Source organism: Melospiza georgiana, chromosome 2 (assembly GCF_028018845.1).
Source record: "Melospiza georgiana isolate bMelGeo1 chromosome 2, bMelGeo1.pri, whole genome shotgun sequence".
Lineage (NCBI taxonomy): Eukaryota > Metazoa > Chordata > Aves > Passeriformes > Passerellidae > Melospiza > Melospiza georgiana.
Window position 1 is genome coordinate 21,759,687 of NC_080431.1, and position 19,286 is coordinate 21,778,972.

At 38.5% G+C, this 19,286-nt stretch overlaps 1 protein-coding gene across 1 annotated transcript; it reads right to left on the reverse strand.

Moving 5' to 3' along the window:
- Positions 1-3,872: 3,872 nt before the first annotated feature.
- Positions 3,873-17,113, reverse strand: LOC131097083 (interleukin-1 receptor-like 2). The gene is made up of 12 exons (XM_058045793.1): positions 16,965-17,113; positions 16,194-16,379; positions 13,962-14,034; positions 11,264-11,507; positions 10,770-10,956; positions 9,836-9,998; positions 9,491-9,556; positions 8,778-8,898; positions 7,070-7,218; positions 6,634-6,777; positions 5,102-5,263; positions 3,873-4,618 (listed from the first exon to the last, which is right to left on the reverse strand). The coding sequence occupies exons 2-12, from the start codon at positions 16,284-16,286 to the stop codon at positions 4,227-4,229; spliced, it is 1,794 nt and encodes a 597-aa protein (XP_057901776.1). The 5' UTR covers positions 16,287-16,379; positions 16,965-17,113; the 3' UTR covers positions 3,873-4,226.
- Positions 17,114-19,286: the final 2,173 nt, after the last annotated feature.

Here is a 19,286-nt window from a genome sequence, read left to right on the forward strand (position 1 = left end):
GACTTGGTGGCCTTTCTACCTTTCTTCAGGATGACACAGTAACCCCTGATAAACACTGCCAAGCAGGGCTCTAACTCCAGCTGCAATGCCACAGTGTCCAGGTGCTCTCTCACAGGAGTCACACAAGCTGTACATTTTAACTGTGCCCCTTGATCCCAACAGACATCAGACTCCTTTTTTTTCAATCAATTTTAACCTGGGAAGCAATCTTAGAGTGGGCTGAGGAAGTAAATATCTCTACTACTGCTATTTTCTAGCTCCCTTTCAGTGACTAATGTTCAGCTTGTCTCAACAAACGCATTGAGTGCTGGTTAATATTATCCAAAATTAAAAGAGAATAAACATGCACATCAAATGGTGTGCTTTGCCTTTGCTCTTGAGAATAATGAGTGTAAAGATCAGAGGAGGAACTGCTATTGCACCTGTGTTCATGAGTTATAGCATCTCTGACTAAACCTGAGACCTGGAAATACCCTGAAGGAAAGCCGCTAGCCACTGATTTTATTTACATGTATTCCAAAGCTCTACAACATAATACTTCCTTGGTACTTCTAGGGAAAAGGTCTCTCCTTAGCACAGATGTCATAAATAATAACTGTATCCATAAATATTAACTGTATCCTGCCTGCTTCATCTTCAAGCTAACTGCAGCTGTGAAAGGAAGCAGGGTCACTGAGCTACCATAGTGCCTGAACAAAAGGCAGGATGGGCTTACTTCTCAACCAGAAGCTCAAGGCACCCAGATTAAGGGAAGATGTAAAATTGAAAATTGCTCTTGCACTGTTCTACATTCTAGGGTGCAATACAGAGGTAAATTTAAAGGAAAAGAAAAAAAAAAAACCAACAACAATAAACCCCAAAGTCAGTCAGGGTTGAGGCTATTGCATTAAATCTACCAGATCCTAAAAATTCATTCTGAGCTCAGAGCACATTCCTCCCAATCACATAAATCTCTATCCATGAATTAATATATCACATGCTGTGCTGGTTTTGTGTGGGAGGGTGGGAAGAGACGCAGCTGGGAGAGGTGACCTAAACCAACCAAAGGGATATTCCAGATCAGATGACATTGTGCTTGGTATATAAAGTGGGGGGAAAGAAGGAGGAATAAGGGGATGTTTGGGGGGATGGTGTTTGTCTTCCCAAGTAACCATTGCACATGATTGGCTCAGGCTGTCCTGGAAATGGTTGAACACCTGCCTGCCCATGGGAAGCAATTAATTAATTCCTTGTTTTTCTTTGCTCATGTGCGTGGATTTTGCTTTCCCTATTAAACTGTCTTCCTTTCAACCCAGAAGTTTTCTGTATTTTACGCTATTGAGTCTCTCCCTGACCCCACTGGTGGGGAAGTGAGTGGCTGTGTGGGGCTTGGCTGCTGGCTGGGGTTAAACCAGATGTGTACATTAGAACATGAAACAGGCCACATCTCAGTGCTATTTACCATAGACATAAGAAAGCAGGATATGATCATGAAAAAATCATCAAAGAAGTCTCACAGAAAGCACCAGCATCACAATATGGATGGAAAGATGTAATGGAATTAGCAAATTCAGACAAGTTCATCACAAGGCAAGGAAAGGACAGTGCAGTCTGGAGTACCAAATAAATAAACAGGAGCAAGCCAACAGAATAATTATGTAGCTATGGTTGAAAAGCTAAAAATGGTGCAGAGAATGTTTTCAATGTACCTTACACCACATACCATTTAGACTTTGCTCTCTGTCAGCATAAACAATAAATATATCTACTATAAAGTGATGAACAAGTACCCTTCCACTGATTAGACTGCACTTGCCTTCTCCTTCTGAATCTGCCAAGTTTTCCAGGGCAAATCTCTTGCCAGCTAATTATTTGTGGACTTGTTGGGATTTGAATTTTTTTTTTAATAAAGAGCAACCAGTACATCTGTCTCAATGGGACTTCTCTTATTGTACCACAAAAAAAAAAAATTGCATTTTCCAATGTGACTTGCAAAAAACATTCTCCAAGGAGAGAAAATAGAAACAAAATTCAGTTTCAAAATTAAGCCCCCTGATAAAAGTCTAAGCCATCTCATGTCGTGCTACATTGAAGTAGCTAGCTAACAATCAACCATGATAACCAAAACCTACCTCCCACACTCACTTTTATACAAGGACACAAAATAATCACACTAAATGTTGTTTGAAAGAAAGCATCAGGTAAATCAATGCTGACTCACAATCATCCTTCTTCACTTACGAGTCATTAGGAGTCTCATTTAGTAGAGAAATGGGAAAATTATTATCTTGAATAATGCGACAAACCTCTGAAAAGAACTATGAAAAAAAGCAGCCAGATATCATAACAGCACATTCACAGAAAAAAAAAAAATAACAGCACAAATTGCAAATCAATTTACTTTTATATAGTACTGCAAGTCCTAGTCATTGGTTTGTTTGGATTTTTTTATTTGAAAGCGCACGAAATAAGGAAGCTGAAAAAATCTACCACAGTTTCAACTTCATTTCCTTATTAGTTTTCTCCTTCTACATGGATAATAAGGTTCTGTTTTAAAACACAAATTTTAAAAAGGAAAGAAGGGAACTAATTTTAAATACTTCTTTGAGCAAGCTAAGGGTAAACACGATGTAAAAATTTGACAATAATGGTTATCTGAATTCTCTAAGACCCTAAATTTATTTTTAAATGTTCCAGCCTAAATATCATGCATTTCCAAAGAGCATGGATTCAGCATCTACTAGGAAAACAGTGCCTCATCTGATAGATATATCCTGTCCCTAGTTTTCCTGGTGACACCTCGGAACAAGTCTCTAGTCAGTGAAGGCTGTGGAAAATTACTCAGTTGTGAACCCCACAGCCAGGAGAATGAGACACTGCTCCTAAGGAGTATTTACTACACCTTTACAAATAAAAAAAGTACCATGAAATGCTATTGGAAATCTTTCGCTTTGATTATATATTTCCACTCCTAGATTTTGCTTTCTCTCCCATCAATACAGCCCAATGAAGAATATATTCTAGATACACATACCTCTGAGAACCAACTGAAAGGAATTTGATGACAGATGCTATCCTGGCAATAAACACGATGTTAAAACCTATATAACTTCAGAAAATAATTTTTTTAAAGCAAGCAAAATTCATATTTGCATTTAGATGATGTTCTTCAAAGCTAGAGCACAAAAGCTCCTGCTGCTTCAGACCACCTTGAAAAGGAAGCAGCATGTAATTTTCTCACAGTGATGCACAACAAAAGTCGATTGGGATCCAGAAATACCAAGCTACTCTCAAGAAGTTTGATGTAGCCACATGCCTTTAACTTTTCCTTTCACAAGTAGATGAGATACCATTTCTCACCATTAGAATTTGGTCATGTTTCAGAACTGGCCACTTCCCACTCTCCAGGATACCCAGCCCAAGCACAACTCTTTGGTAGATTCTCAGAGAATTTCTGTGCATGCAGTTAGCACAGCTGAGACACAGCATGAGAACATCTGGTTTCCAGAGTAGCAGCACAGTCTAGAAAGCTTCCCGCTCTCAAGAAGAACAAACTATTTTCAGTTTCCCAAGCATTACAAGAGACTAAGTTTCAAAAGTAAACATACACCAGATATCACAGAATTGTTCAACACTAAAAATCCACAGATTTCATTCCCTTCCATTTGCTGAACACATTTAGTACCAACTGTTCAGCAGAAACACATTTAGTGTTGTGATGAGTTTTAATATATGCTATGTCATGTATTTCCCCAACCCTTTCAAGCAGCAAGGGTAAGGTCTGTTGCTCAGGAGACAAAGCTTGCACAGAGCAGATTCTTGCAGCAATAAGGAAATCAGACAATCATGGAGAGGCAACAAGAATTGGAACAGAATGACAAAGAGAATGCTGATGATAGAAATAGACTTTTAATTTTATCAACTGCAGTTTTGATTTTTAAACAATGGACTTCACAGTTGTTTTTTCATACAACATTTATGTGGACCACAGCTTCTTAATAGCCTATCATGATCACTCTCTTTACTTAAAATATTTGATGGAGACTAACACAAAAAATTGTGGCACTATCCAAAACTCAGAAGTAACAGAAATAAAAGTTGCACAAAGTTTTTTCTTTTCAGGTGTAATTTACGGAAGAGATGAGAAGTTTCTACTCCTCAAAGAAAACATTTACTTTGTAGTATAAAGAATAGGTGAGAAACATCCCAATTCAGAATTACTTTCTTAGTATTATTTAAATAAGTGCTTAACTTTCCTTTGCTGCAGAACTGTTTGACATTAGGGTCAAGGAATACACTTCAGAATAAGATCCCTTTTTCCTGGGTGGCATTTGATAACGCACATTTTTCCAGAATCTTGTGTTTGCTGAACAAGATTTCTCTGAGAAGTCCCCTTTCCATTGAATGGCTCCATGTTTTTGCTTAATGTATCTGATTGATTCTGGCATGCTGGTGTAGTCCTGTATTTCACCCATTTCTATAAGAATCACTTGGATCCCATCACGGATGAGAGCATTATACATAGCTAGCTGTTGCTCAGAGGTGTCTTCCAAGAGGCAGCACCTAGATGCTTCTGATCCCAAAATAATCATCAGTCTTCTGCTTTGCTTAAGAGTTTCATCAGCAACACTGACCACAGCTGTAAGTGATGAAGGAACAATCAAAGCTTGCATAGAAACTTTACAACTGGTGTAAAATAGTTCTTTATTTTAAAATTGCAAACATGTGAAGCTGTGGCTAGCTCAGAGCAGTGATTGCTTTAAGATCTTCACACTGACAGTCATGATTCATGATCCACTGCATGATATAACTTCTAAAAAAATTGTTTTCTTCGTCCCTCAGGAGAATTTATCGTTCAAAAAAACTCAACAGTATTATTAATGCTATTAAGTCCTCATCTGTTCATCACTAAGAAAGTGCAGACCCTCATAACATCAGAACAGAATTTTCCGTTAGGAAAAAAAAAAAGGAAAAAGAAAAATATTTTCATTGGGCTAATTATCCCAATAAATAAATACATCTTTCTTTTCCAAAATTGTGGGGTTTAATTGCATAGATAAACTTATAACCTGAGAACAATGTTTCAAAAGGCAACCTGTTAACTCTGCTAATTAAAGCATACCTTCTCCTGGTAAATCATCCCTTCCTAATATGAAAAGATTATATCCACATTGTTTTTCTAAAACATCTGGGAGTATTCTACGAACAAAGGTTTCCAGACAACATATACTTCTGTCTTCACTGCTTTTTGTGTACAGGACATATGCATCGTAGATTTTCCCATCTAAAACAAACACAAACATTTCTATTAAAAAATTAAAACTCATAGAAGTGTCTTTATTGCAAAGTTTCATTTTTGGACGGTTTAGAAATAGTAATGTGGGGCTGATTTCACCTTTCTGACAGAATCATCTTACAGAAGTAAAATGTTCTATGAACCAAAATAAAGATGACCAGCCACAGAATTTGACTTCCTTTCCCATCCTGGGGATGAAGGAGTCACCAAATGAGCTGAGTGCAGGACCTGGGACCTGCATGAGAGAGCTCCCAATCCTAGAGGTGCCAGGACATTGAGGAAGTACCCTCTCACTGGCCTTTCTTCACCACCTCTCCTGAAGGAAACTTAATGAGCAGTTATCTCCACTTCTGACTAACCACAAGAGAGAAGGTGGGAAAATGGCAATTCTTTCTTGTAATAATCCTGAGAGGGATTAGAACCAGAAGGCTTCTGAACGTTTGCTTAGCAAGCTGGACTGAAAGAACCAAGCCAAAATCAGATCTAACTCAACAAGTTAAAAACTTAGATTTTTTTTTTTCTTTTAATTAGAACTCTATTACAGTATTATAGTAAAACTGAATTTTTAACCAGGAGTTGAAATTATTTTCCTGTGAAAACATTTAGCACAGCCATGAGTAAACATTAACTACCTTAATGTACATAATCTATTCACTTTCAAGCCATGGCGAACTTCAGACAGTCTGATTCTGAGAACTGACATTAAATATATCTGTGATGTTGTGCTTATTTCAAATTTTTCACACCTGTCCAATATATTTGCCTACAGTGCAATAAACTAAAACACATTAGAAGAATCACAGAACTAGCAGCAAATTTTCTCTTTGATATGTCAGCACCATAATTGACAGGATTTAGAAGGAAAGTGAAGGTAACAGAGAAATTGCAAAATGGAAAAAAAAAAACACCAATAAAATCAATACAATTAATATCTGACAAATGGGTCTGATTTTCAAAATAAATATTTAAGGCACGTCTTTAAACATCCAGTTTACAGGATGTAGCTCTGCTGACACCTATTGTTCATCATCAGAGTGACCATAAATCTACATGTAAAGAAACTACAGAAAAGCAAAAAAACAACATGCTCATTTTGGAATAACCTACAGTTCTTTTGGCCTATCTTACTATGATTGCCTTCAATATTACACAGTTTTTATTAATTTAAGCAAAATTATATATTTTACCCATATGACTGAAAAAATCCTGCACAAAATGTCTTTATGCATATCTCAAAAATTCCTTATGGAAGTTCTATGTACATTGTACTAAATAATCCCATTATTTCTCAGAAGTAAAGGCAAGAGAAAAAAATCAATAGGCTAATTACACTTACATGTCTGGTCACACTCACATACCTTCCTTACTTGTAAGGGCACAGGCAGAAGTACGGTACCAAAGTACCAAATCAATCTTGAAAATCTTGTAGATTATTAAAGTAATAAATGTTAAAATTAACAAAGAGACAAGCCCTCCAGTCAGCCATCGTCGTATGTCAGGAACTGCAAAAAAATATAAGAAATTTGTTTTAAATGTTGAATTTGTTCAAATCTGATCTTCCATATAAATTCAATACAAATTTGAATATTACATTTTTCATTCCTATCCACCTTGTTTTTTTAAATAATGATAAATACAATGCTATAGTGATTTCTTCCCTATGCAGAGGCAAATGCATACTGCAAACTGTAATACATCTGTTTTCTTTCAACATGATACACGAGAATTTGGTATCAAAACACCTTCTAGGGAAGTACAGATAATCACAGGCCTCAAAATAATAGTATTTTTTACCTCTGTGTTTTAATATAATATAGGATGCAACTTGCCCAAAGGCATTTGAAGCTTGACAGACAAAAGGCTGTTCATAGTCTTCACTGCTTACTTCTGAAATTATTAGCTTCACAGAATGCATAGGGCGCCCGTCATAAGAAGTTTCTCCCCTGTCCAAAAGGTGACAAATAAAACCATAAAACCACAGCCCATTCAGGAATGGCTTAATCTCTAACATCTGCAGCACAACAGTGGTTATTTCCTTCTGCAAATGTCAACCACACTTCCCAACAGATGAACAATTACATCATATGAAAGAAACCCAAGCAGTCAGACCTCTCCTGGTACTGACATTAAGCACATGCATTGGAAAGCATCAAGACATCGTAACGTTATCTTATCTGCAGCTGTGTTTCCCCAAAGGAACATAAGGTTTCTATAGTTGGAAGTTCAAAAATATGCCTTACAAACCTAAATAAACTCTTGTTATAGGCTTGCCAATCCCTATGAGAGTAGATGAACATAGGTATTTCACAATGGGATATGACATTCAGGGAATGAATGAACCAACATCACTAATGCAAGTGACCAAATATAACTATGTAAGTGTTAGGAAGTACAAAAACTAACATTGCTTTTGCAATATCAATCCAGAGACCATGTGTCACTGCTTTATGGCCCAATTGTTTATGGCACTATCATTCTTTATGACAGTATAATATATTACTTTTGCATAGTGTTTTCTCTTGGTGAGCACCCAAATAAGTCAGCATTTTGTTTCTCCCTTTGTTTTATGATGAAAACTTATTTCTTGCAACTCTATTCTTACTTTGCAGACATCACTCTCTTTTCTTCACTGGTTTTTTAGCCCTAGATAATACTCCAGAATTTACAAAAATTATCACATTTTTTTATTTACAGTGCCACCATAAGAGCTGACAAAAAAAACCTGAAATCTTTAGTTCAAAACCTGTAATGTCTAAGAAAATTTCAGATTGCCTCTTGCTCCAATTGAGGTGGTTTTTCCAATCAGGTATAATTTCTCTTCTTCTAATTCTATTTGACCTGCTTTTCACCATCGCCTTATCTCCTACTTGCCCTTCACATGCTTTACTCAGTCCAAGTCCTCCCAAAACCCAGCTCATCACTGGAAATCTGTCCCCCTTTTCTCCTCTAACCCCTAAGCTTCAGTACAAATGCCCTCAATAAAGTCTTCCATTATCTCTTCAGTTTATCTCAGTTAATTTTCTCTAACTTCATGTCCTTAAACCTAGAAATCTTGATTTTTCCTGTATAGCACAGATTTGTCCTCTTGCAACCTTTCATGGAGGCAGATGTGGAACACAGAAGAAAGAGACAGTCTGAAGATCGTGCACCTGAACATGCCTGATTCGACCAAAAGAGGTCTCTGCCAGGCCAGAGCTTGCTCAAAAGAAACTGTATTACAATTATGGCACTGTCACAAAACACCTTTTCCCAACACTGGAAATTCAGACTGATTTTTTACAATGAGCAATAAACATACAATCACATGTGAAGTTCATGTGTCTACTGTGTTTAAAGTTTCTATTTCAAAGCAAGAAGTAAATTAGAGAAGGCAAGCATTAGTTTTTAAGAAGAATGCTGTTTAAAGCAAGGGGGAAATGTTGCTAAATATTTTAATGTCAAAGGGAGAAAGTTCCACTTTGTTTGCCAACACATATATTTTTCAATCTCAAAATATACTTACTCATAGGAACTTGCAAAAATTCTGCCCATGTGAAATACATCAAAATACACACCATGTCCTGTCCAGTACACCTCATACTCATCAGCACCTGTGGTGTTGCAATCCAGAGTAACCTGTGAGCCTATAAAATTATGTTACAAAGTAAAGAGTTAATTTCCATGACCTAATTAAAGTCTATACAACCCTGTTCTCAGATTCACACACGCACACCAGCTAAGGGTGATACCAAACCCTTTCAAAAAAGTTACTCTAACAGAGGGTCTGTACTGTCAGTGATCTTTAAGTCCAGAAAGAGAATGGTAGGATGGAAGAATCCAGGAAGGAGATGCTTCTCCTTGGGGCATCACTTTGCCTGCAGATTTGAGATGGACCTGTTCTTAGAATCATTTCCAGAGTGATGGAAAGCAACAGATGTGACAGATAATCACTTGGGTTCCTACAATTTTCCTTGCAGGTGAGAAATTTCTTTAGGACATTGCAAGAAACATGCCTCACTTCTTTCCCTTTCATCTCTCATTCCTCCTTTGGGAGATAAACAGAGAGAAACTGACCACTGAAGTAGTTTTTTCATAAAATAAAAACAAGAAAGCACAGAACAGGACACTCCTTGAGAATGCATTTTAACTAGGATACAAATTTTCTCTAGAGAAAACTACAGAATTTCTAGTTTTCTCTAGAGAAAATATTAAATTTCTCTAGAGAAAACTACTTACCAAGTTCCACTTCAATAGAGTTGTTTCTTGGGTAAGTTATTTCTGGAGGCTTTTTTGGTGGGGTCACTAAGCAAAAGAAAGAAAGTGCTTTTCAGAAAACCAGGGGCAGTTGCAGTCTGCCTTATGCTCTATAATGCAAGTAACAACCTAAAAACGCCCCTTGTACTAAAGACAAGGTTGTCAGCCATTTTATAACAAAATATCACTCTATACCAAAAGTACCATATCTCAGGTAGTCATTACTGCACATTTATGTGAAAAACAGAAGTCCTAAGCATGTCCATCCACAAATTAGGTCTTTCCACTTTAGTCATGAGCACAAACACAGTGAAATTATTTACTTACCTTCTACAACCAGACTGATGTCTCGTGAAATGTTATATTGTTTCCCATTGTAGGTATATGTTGTTTCACACGTATAGTTTCCTCCATCATGTACAGTTACATTAAAAATTATAAGGTCACTGTTTGAAAGGGCAAACCTTTTTCCTTCCAGCAGCTGGCAGTCCTAAAAGTGTGTAGAGAACTCTGTTAATTCACATCTCTGTATATTTCTATGGTTTGTCTCTCTTTGACACAATCTGAAGTTTCAATGGACCACAGCATAAAGATGGTTATGCAGAGGCTGAGGAAGAGTGAGGGCAGCAGAACATAAAGAAATGCATACTTCACTTCAGCTGAGATTTTAATTTAAAGATACCCCAGTTCATTCCCTTTGGAAAACAACTTTTTATATTAGAGAAATAATAAATTAAAATGTGGGTTTTTAGTATTTGCAAAAGTATTCATCAATGAAGCATCACCCAATAATTAGACTTTATTTTTTAAGGAGCCTCAATGCTACTGGTACCACATGGACTGCATGAGCCAGAGGCAGGAATCCGGCAGAAGGCATTCCATTCTTGCAACAGAAAGAGGCTTTAAAAGAGAATGAACAATAAGAACTAGACTCATGGAACAGAACAGATTGAGCACTAAAAGGAAATGCCATAGTCAATCTGTTTCCACCCAAGGCCATGTTTCCCTGGCAGGTGAACAGATTACACCTGGTGGGTACGTGGCTCAGCATCACTCCCACACCTCACCTGAAATTCTGTCCGGATAACCAAGAATACCTTTAAAAGACAGAAAGTCTTACTCTTCTTCCAATTTGTTTTAAAAATATTTTTCTCCAACTTACAGTAAATCTTTAGTTCTTCTGTTCCAATTCTCAAAGATCACTGATTTTTATTATAAATAATGGACAGCTATAAGACAGAATAAAACACTATATTCTCACCTTATACCAATGAACAGGATGAATATTCTTGTCTTTCCTGAAATAATCCAAGTGGGGACAAACAACCTTTGCAGAAGATGATGTGAATATCACCTCCTCTACAGCAAATTTTTCATTTAAGCATAAACCATCAATCCTCTCAAAAACTGTTACTTTTGTACACATTTTTTTGCAGCTTGTCAAATCCCTGCAATTAATAGGACACAATTAAATTAACCCATTTAACACATTTTGCAGGTCCAAAATGTATGGCATTCTGTTTGGAGAAGAAAGAGAAGAAAATATGTTTACAGTTTCTTTAATAGGTTTACTTTTGCTTACAAGGAAAAAAATGCAAAACTAGATTTAATTTCCCCAAACTAAAGTTATGTTTTGTAGATGCGTTCCCTCTTCTTCATTATTATTTCTCTTACCCACAAAATTTTACTTGCTTTTTAAAAGTTACTCTCCTTGTAACTCATTTCTGTAAAAATATAACTTTTTCTAATTTTCACCTTATGACACATTCATAATCTCCAGAATCTTCTAACATGGCAGGAAGAAACAAAATCAGATTCTTCTGCTGATGAACTCTACACAGTTTGTCTCTAGGCACAGCTCTCTTGTTACCAACTTTATACCATGTTAAGTTGTAGTCTCCACTTTTCAAGCTCTTTTCCAGTGAACATTTAATAGCAAGAGGCTGCCCATTAGGCACAAGAGTCTGCTTCAACATCACATCATAGGCTTCACATTTCTCTAAAGGAAAGAGATAAGCATTAAAGAAAAACTCAAATAGTCTACAAAAATATACTGAACTCGTTTCCTGATTATAAATTACAAACTTCATTGGAGTTTTCACCTCCATTCTCAAGTCAACTACTAAAAACTGTTAGTATTTGATAAAATACAATTTTAATCCCCTATCTTTACAGCTGAGAGTACCACTCAGTGGTTTACAAATATAGTTATGCCACTAAAATGAAATGCTGTTTTTTGAATGCAATCTTTACACTCAGTAGAAAGCCTTTGTAGCAGAGTTGTCATTTGTATGTTTTATTTCAGATGCAAATTCCTAAAGTACTTGTGTTTCTCCAGTCTGTTTCATGGGCATGTACACAAACACACACATGCACACAAATTTCACATTTAATGTCTTTATTTTTTAACTTAACTGTAGTTAAGACAGACTATGCTTTTGATATTTAAATGTCGTAAGAGGACACAGAAGTTAAAGACTGTGTTGTAAAAATATTAGGTTTGCTATGGGAATTTCAACTGACCTTCCATTTTATGAGCATTTAGAGAGGAGTCATTACAATCACCAATGAGCTCATTTTCTTTACTTCTGACACAGACTCGTGCAGAAAAGGAGGAAACCAAGAGTTTGGGCTTTTTTTTTTCTTTTTTGCAATATGACAAAAAAAGGCACCAACTGTGGATACCATGGTCATGTTCCCAAGTCAGTAATACATTTATCAAAACTTTCTCGCTTTGTTATAAGAATTGCCACAGAGTCATGCAAGTGTCTGTTTAGCCCAAAATCCTATCTCTGATAAATATCAGTGGCAAATGTGCAGAGGAGAGGAGGACACAATAAATACAAGACTACTCTGATTTCAGTCCCTTTACGTTCTGCATGCAAAACCATTCACTGGATTTTATAAATTCTCTGAGTATCATGCATTTCTTGTTATGAGAAATGGTAAACTTCCTCTCATCTGCCTATTCTATGGTATTTACATTTTTATAGACCTTCATCCCATCTTCCTTCTGTCTCTTTACCTCAGAGTCCTCCTTCATCTGGAGACTTCTCATATGGAAGCCATCCCATATCAGACAACACTGTCACTCATCTCTCCACCTCTTCTGATACCATCTTTCTGAGATGGAGTGACCAGAACTGCAGAGTTCAACTGGCACACATTCACTGTGGAGTTAAAGTGTACCACAATGAGGATTTCTTTCTGTTTTCTGCTCTGCTGCTTTCCAAAAATTCTGGTTTTCTGGTCATCACTGATGACAGAGTTAATGATTCCAGCAAGCATCCAGAGATATCAAAGCAGCATTTTCCCAAGTGGCTATTAATTAACTTGATGTTCACATCACACACATACAGCATACTTACTTCTGCTATACATGCATGACCCTTTCATGGCCCTTCACATCCACTTCATTTTACTGACTGACATTCTATCACTAAACTCTTTGATATCCAGGCACCCTCTGCATAGCAAGCATCAGTGTTAACCACCAAAGAATAATTTTGTGTCATCCACAGTTCTCAACACCTCATCACAGATCTTTTCCAAATTACTTATCCAAACACTGAATTACTCAAGTATCTGAGTTTAATGCCCCATAATAACTGTGGTGATTATGATATGCTGTGGCCACAGAAACTGAAAATGTTTTTCTGCCACTTAATGCTAATTTTCTGCACCACTGTAAGGGACACCAGCACATGCTAAAGACCACTCAGCTGGAAAGCTGATCTGCGGAGAACACTGGGGTCCTGGTAGACCACAAGCTGATCATGAGCCACCAATGCTCCCTCACAGCAAAAGAAGGCCAACAGTGTCCTGGGACACTAGGACACATGGACATTAGGACATGCCAGATTTGAATTTACTGGAGAGAGTCCAGCACATAGCTACAAACATGAGTAAGGGAGTGGAGCACCTCTCACTTGAGTAGAGGATGAAAGAGCAAGAACTGCTCAGCATAGAGAAGATCTGAGGAGTGTGTGGGTGGATCTTATCACTGTGTGTAAATACCTGATGGGAGGGAATGAAGAACAAAGAGACAGACTTTTGCCAGCCTTGCTCACTGACAGGACAAGTGACAATGAGCACAAATTGAAACATAAGACGTTCTATCTGAACACAAAAAAACCCTTTTTTTATTGTAAGGGTGATCAAACAGTGGAACAAGATGCCCAATGAAGTTGCAGAGGTTTTCAAAATCTTGACCCTGTAAAGTTAGATGTCAAGAGCTCCTTTCCAACCTAAATGACTGTAACAAGTTAAACATTAAATACCACATATTATGTTTAATAGGTTCCTGCTCTAGGCACAATTTAAAAGAACTCATTGGCATGGATGTAAATTTCACTATTACAACCACTTCCACAGAAAGTTAGTATTACTTGTGTGAAAAAAAGTTCTCCTAAAAGTTCAGAACAAGATTTTCCATGGCTACCAACAGACTTACTTGCAATAATTAAGGACAGAAATGCTGTTGCAATTTTGCATGAAAACAGTGTTTTTGCTGTCATGTTTCCCTGCTGAAATGGAAAGAAAACTTTCAGTTAGTGGTTTCCAATATGAACTTCCATAATTTAAAGTAAACATCTACATTACATAATTAATAGAGGAATTACACATTTTAAAGAGGACACATGAAATACAGGAATTGTCTTTAACTTGTTTTGAGCCTGTTACCTGCTTGTTTTACCTGACAGCTCCTAAAAAAGAGTGAACATCTCCTATTTCAGCTTGTCAAGCACTTGGGTTTTTGCATCTCTAGCACACAACTTCCCTTAGTGCCTAGGAAAGCACTTCTTGCTTTCCTAAGCTACAGTCATAGATTCTCTAACTCTCACTTAGATGGAATCTGATTTCATAATTCTGACTTTTTTGCCACCTACTTCTGTACTGCATCCAGTTATGCTACAGCCTGTCTGAGATTGGGCAGGACAGGACGTAACTTGCATACAGTCTTCAAAACATAAGTGCACTATGGATTTACGAACAAAGACAATTATTGATTTTTTTAAATTTTTTTTCCTAATGATTTCTAACCCTATCTTTGTTCTTTGAGTACTATTGAGTATCAATCTGATATTTCCATAGGCCTATAGTAAAATTTCAAGATCTCATCACTGGGGACTAAGAATCAGGCAAACTCAGTCAGCTGTTGAGCACATGATGTTGGATTTTGGCCATATGTTTTCATATTAAAATTTTCTTATATTTCTCTACAACAATTTTCTTTTGCTATTATTACCCAGTCATTTACTATTGTGACATCTTTGTGCCATTATTTGCAATTTACACCTTCATGTTCCAGTCTGAATAGCTTTGTATTGTTGGCAAATTCTGCCACTGAAACAGATTCCCTCTGTCTAGATCACCAAAATACATGCTGAAGAGCTGTTTGGGACTCTAGTAGTGATGTTTCTTCACCTAAAATCTAGGCATTTATCTTTTACATGTTTATTTATATATTTGAGAATGATTGTCAGGACTCTTTAGTAGTCCTCTGATCCCTAACACATCTGGAGAAGGATCTCTTAGCTGCATGCCTCTGGCAAGCTGCTCCTTAACTTGCTGCTTTACTGTTTTTGTTTCTACGCAGCCTACCACAGTGTTTCATAGCACAGTGAGAGGACAAATGCAACTATTCCAGCTGAAGTATGAGCAGGGGTATCCCATCCTGTCGTGACGCCTCAGAACTGACAGAACCAACTGAAAGTCAGAGCATCACACTATTTCTGGTATATAAACCTAGGAACATTTTAAAACATAAAAAATGAATATGAATTTGGCTGATATCACTTTCTACAAGAGTCGAAGATGACGCTTCTGGCTGCTGTGTCTGTCCTACTTCAGCAGACTGACTCACAAGTGTGCCATGTGTTGAGTCATCCACACTGCTTCTTGCAGTGCCTGCTTCCCTTCTTCCCTTTATCTTTCCTCCTTCCTCTTAGCTAACCTCCACTCAAATTACCAGGCAGGTCTTTTCTTGCCTAGCTCTAAGATGGGATGAGTCCCTGAAAGAATCCTGACACAAAACATTAAAATCTCAGAAGATAGGGGTTATATGTGTTTGTACAAAAGCTACAACTTTTTCTATTATTCATGATGCACAGAATCTCTTTTAAATCTATCATTTTTCATTTTAAAGAAGAGGAAAATATTGTAACATATAATTTAAAGATAAAACAGGATTGAATAGACTCCACTTATGAGCAGGTATTTTCTTTATGACTTCTCTGAATCACTGCTTTTTCACAAACTCTGCTCTCTTACAACATTACCTTGCTCTTGTTCTGTGATCTGTCTCTCAAGAGCTCTCTCAAAAAGTTTTTTGCCCCATCAGTAGATTTAGCAGATGCAGAAGTAGTATTTTACCAAATCCTGAAAGAAAGTCTTCCACAATCCTGCTTTTCTATAATTTCAATGTTCTTCCTATTTAAATTTAAAATTTGCCCTTTTGTCAACACAGAAGACTTTCAAATGTATATACAGCCTTGTGCTAGACCACACACACTACTTTGAGGAGATTCCCTCATCTCTCACTTTCCCCGATGAAAAATTTCCATTTCTATGGAAGGTAGACATGATAGCAAAATTAGGCTCTTCTCTGTGCATGCATTCACATAAGTAAGGATGAAAATAATATACACACAACTGCAGAACCAATTGCATATGTTTTTCCTACCCCATTCTGCCATGATAAACAGTTAAATTTCTCCCTTTCCCCAGCCATTCTGTCCACATCTTGAGCACTCAATCGACCTGTGGAGCTTTTCATTCACAACAGACTTCAGCTCTGGTTATCTTTGCCCAGATTTCCCAAATAGGAAAAAATTTCAGGTATGCAAAGCCATGTCCATAAAATTTCACCCTGAAAGGAAATATTTTTATCAATTGCAGTTTAAAAAAGTCATTACAACCACCCCCCCCCAAAAAAAAAACCATCAATTGTCTTCAATGATATGTGCACCTGAAATACAATCACAGCATCGATGATGGCATGTAGGCCTAATTTTCATTAAAATTTCTCATTAAATTGGCATAACTACCTTTGAACCTGCTTTTTACTCCTTTCAAAGTTGATCTACTCAACTGAAAAAAGAAGTCTCCTCAAAACTTCAAAGGATCACAGGTTCCACTGACTTTGGCAAACTTGTAGCAGGCTTATTTTAATCTCTTATTCAAAAGCACAAACTGATTCAAACATGCAACAGTCCTCAGAACTGACAGAACCAACTGAAAGTCGGAGTATCACACTATTTCTGGTATATAAACCTAGGAACATTTTAAATCATAAAAAATTAATATTAATATATATATATATTCGTATTACCTTAAATGCTCCTATTAACTGCAAGGCACACCATGCCTCTTCTAGAGAGATTAATCAAGTCTCTCACTTTTGATCACGAAAAAATGATGACAGCAAATACATGCATTCCTTCACTGGACATACCCAGTCAGCGGGGAAGAGTTGCGGTAGCCCCGACAGGATGTAGTGACAGCACCGTGACTATGGTGCTTCTGCGAAACGCTGGCAATCCCTCAGCAGGTGCGGCAGCAAATCATCTTCCGATACTCTTCATCTAAATTGCGACGTGTTTCTGGAAGCATTCCCTTGGAAGGGGCTGCGGCTGCTGGGCGGCGCAGGGAGGCCGGCCCAGGCCGAGGGGCAGCTGCGGGGAACAGGCGCTCGCTCGCTTTGGGTCAGGAACCAGGCCGCGGTCAGGGCTGACCCTTCACAAGAGGTCTCACCCCTACTCCCAAAGTGCCCCCAGCCCCAGCTTCCCCACAGACAACACCTCGCTCCGAGCCACCTCCCAGCCCCAACAGCGAGGCGTGGGAGCAAAGTGCGACCCCGGGCGCAGCAGTTCTATGGATGCGCTGCTCGGATCACCCCGGCCCGGCTGAGGCCGCCCGCCCCGTTACCGGAGCCCCGGAGCGCAGCGCCCCCGGCCGCACCTGCCCGGCCCCGCGGCCGCCCCCGGCTCTCCGGCCCGGGCGAGACCCTGGGCCCCGTTACACCGAGCCAGAGCCCGGGGAGTCCCCTACCTGCTCCTCGGAGCGGGGCAGCCCCGCTGGCGCCTCCCAGAGAGCCCCGGCGGCCGAGGAGTGCGGCGGCGCTGCCCCAGCACGGGCGGCTCCTCCCCGCGACGCCAAACCTGGCTGCGCCCAGCGCCGTGGGGCGGCCCCGGGCAGGTAAGCGGGGCTGGTTAAACGCAGGCTCCGAAAAACAAAGCGTTTGAGCAGCCACCCCGGCCCCTCGCTGCTGCGGGATGGGCTCAGCCTCCGCCGCAGGAAATCCTCCAAGTAAAGATTGCGAGATCTGAGGTGACTGACTTTTGTTATTTGTTTGTTTGTTTTCAAACAAACATGTGCAAATCTCCCTAGTTGAAGAGACCGTGTCACTGGAAGAGGAAGACTCCGTGGAGGCTGTTGGCAGGAGCATCTCGGGGACATTGGCTGATTTATTTGCTTATTCAGTAGGCTGTTTTCGCCGCTTGGTCTGACCTGCCCAGACTGACACTGAGATATTTGGAAGCTTGAACCTACAGGTTAGTCTCATATAGTCCCTAAGTTTTTATCTACAAACTTAACAGTTATTAAGTAGTCCTGGTATTTTACAGAGATCACTTAACTTCTGGCTGTTCTGGGAACAGTTTGGTCTCTAGGTTCTGGCAATTCTTAGTTCTCTGTTTCACAACACAGCTAGAGCCAGATTTTTTCAAAGTAGAAGTTCCTCAAACTATTTTGTCAATGTGAGCAATTTTAACACTGCAGTGCCACTTACTTGTTGACTAACTACTAAACTAGATATTAAGGTAGGGGAAAGCTCTTTCTTATGTTCTTCACAAAGCAGGCAACAATCACAGACTACAGAGCTATCAAGGTAGATGTTCTCATTGTTGTTAAAAATACATAATAACATTTGCGAAGCAAATTACAAGTATTCTACAAAAATTGTGGAGAATAATCCAGACACGTTCTGTCCCTTCCACTCCTTTTCATCCTGCTTTGGTACTTCTTACATTTCATGTTCTGGTACTACTTTATTATTTATTATATTTATCAAATGGAAGCATTCAAACACCCTGCGCACAAGCTGCAGATAAGTTAAGATGAAAGTTTATGCCCTGCTGTGGCCACATAAACTGTCTCCCATCAATCCAGTGTATGTAGTGCTAGCTGGACGCACATTGCAACACTTCCAAAGCTTTTGGGAGGTACACAGAAAATTAATTCATTCCTGACTTGGCACGCACAGAAGTATTTATACAGTCACCTTGTTTCTCTTTGGTGACTACTTCTATCCATATTTAATATTGGAAATGTTTCTCATTAATTCTCAAACAGTGCAAGATTATGCAAGATTTTTAGGTTTTGCATTATTTTGCGTGACCAAAAAACATCTGTGACCTATCAACAGTGCCTGACAGCAGTTAGTCTGAAATTGTCTTTTCAAGCATGCCTTGTGTGGTCATCAGGTCCTCCACACCAACTGACTTGAACTGCAAAAATCAGGGCAATACTTGCCCTGATATTTTTAGGACAAGTGCCAACAACAAGCAAATGTAGTGGTTAGGTTTTTTTAAGGCAATTATAGAATCCAGTAATCTCATGTTTTACCTGCACATGGTAAATCATCCCTTCTGTATGAGAAGAGTCATGACATGTCTCTAAGACAACTACAAGTATATTTAGAGCAGAATTGTGGTTTATAGCAACCATCATATTTTTTTTGTTTGGCTGATGTCGCAGACATTTTTTCATAGAAATT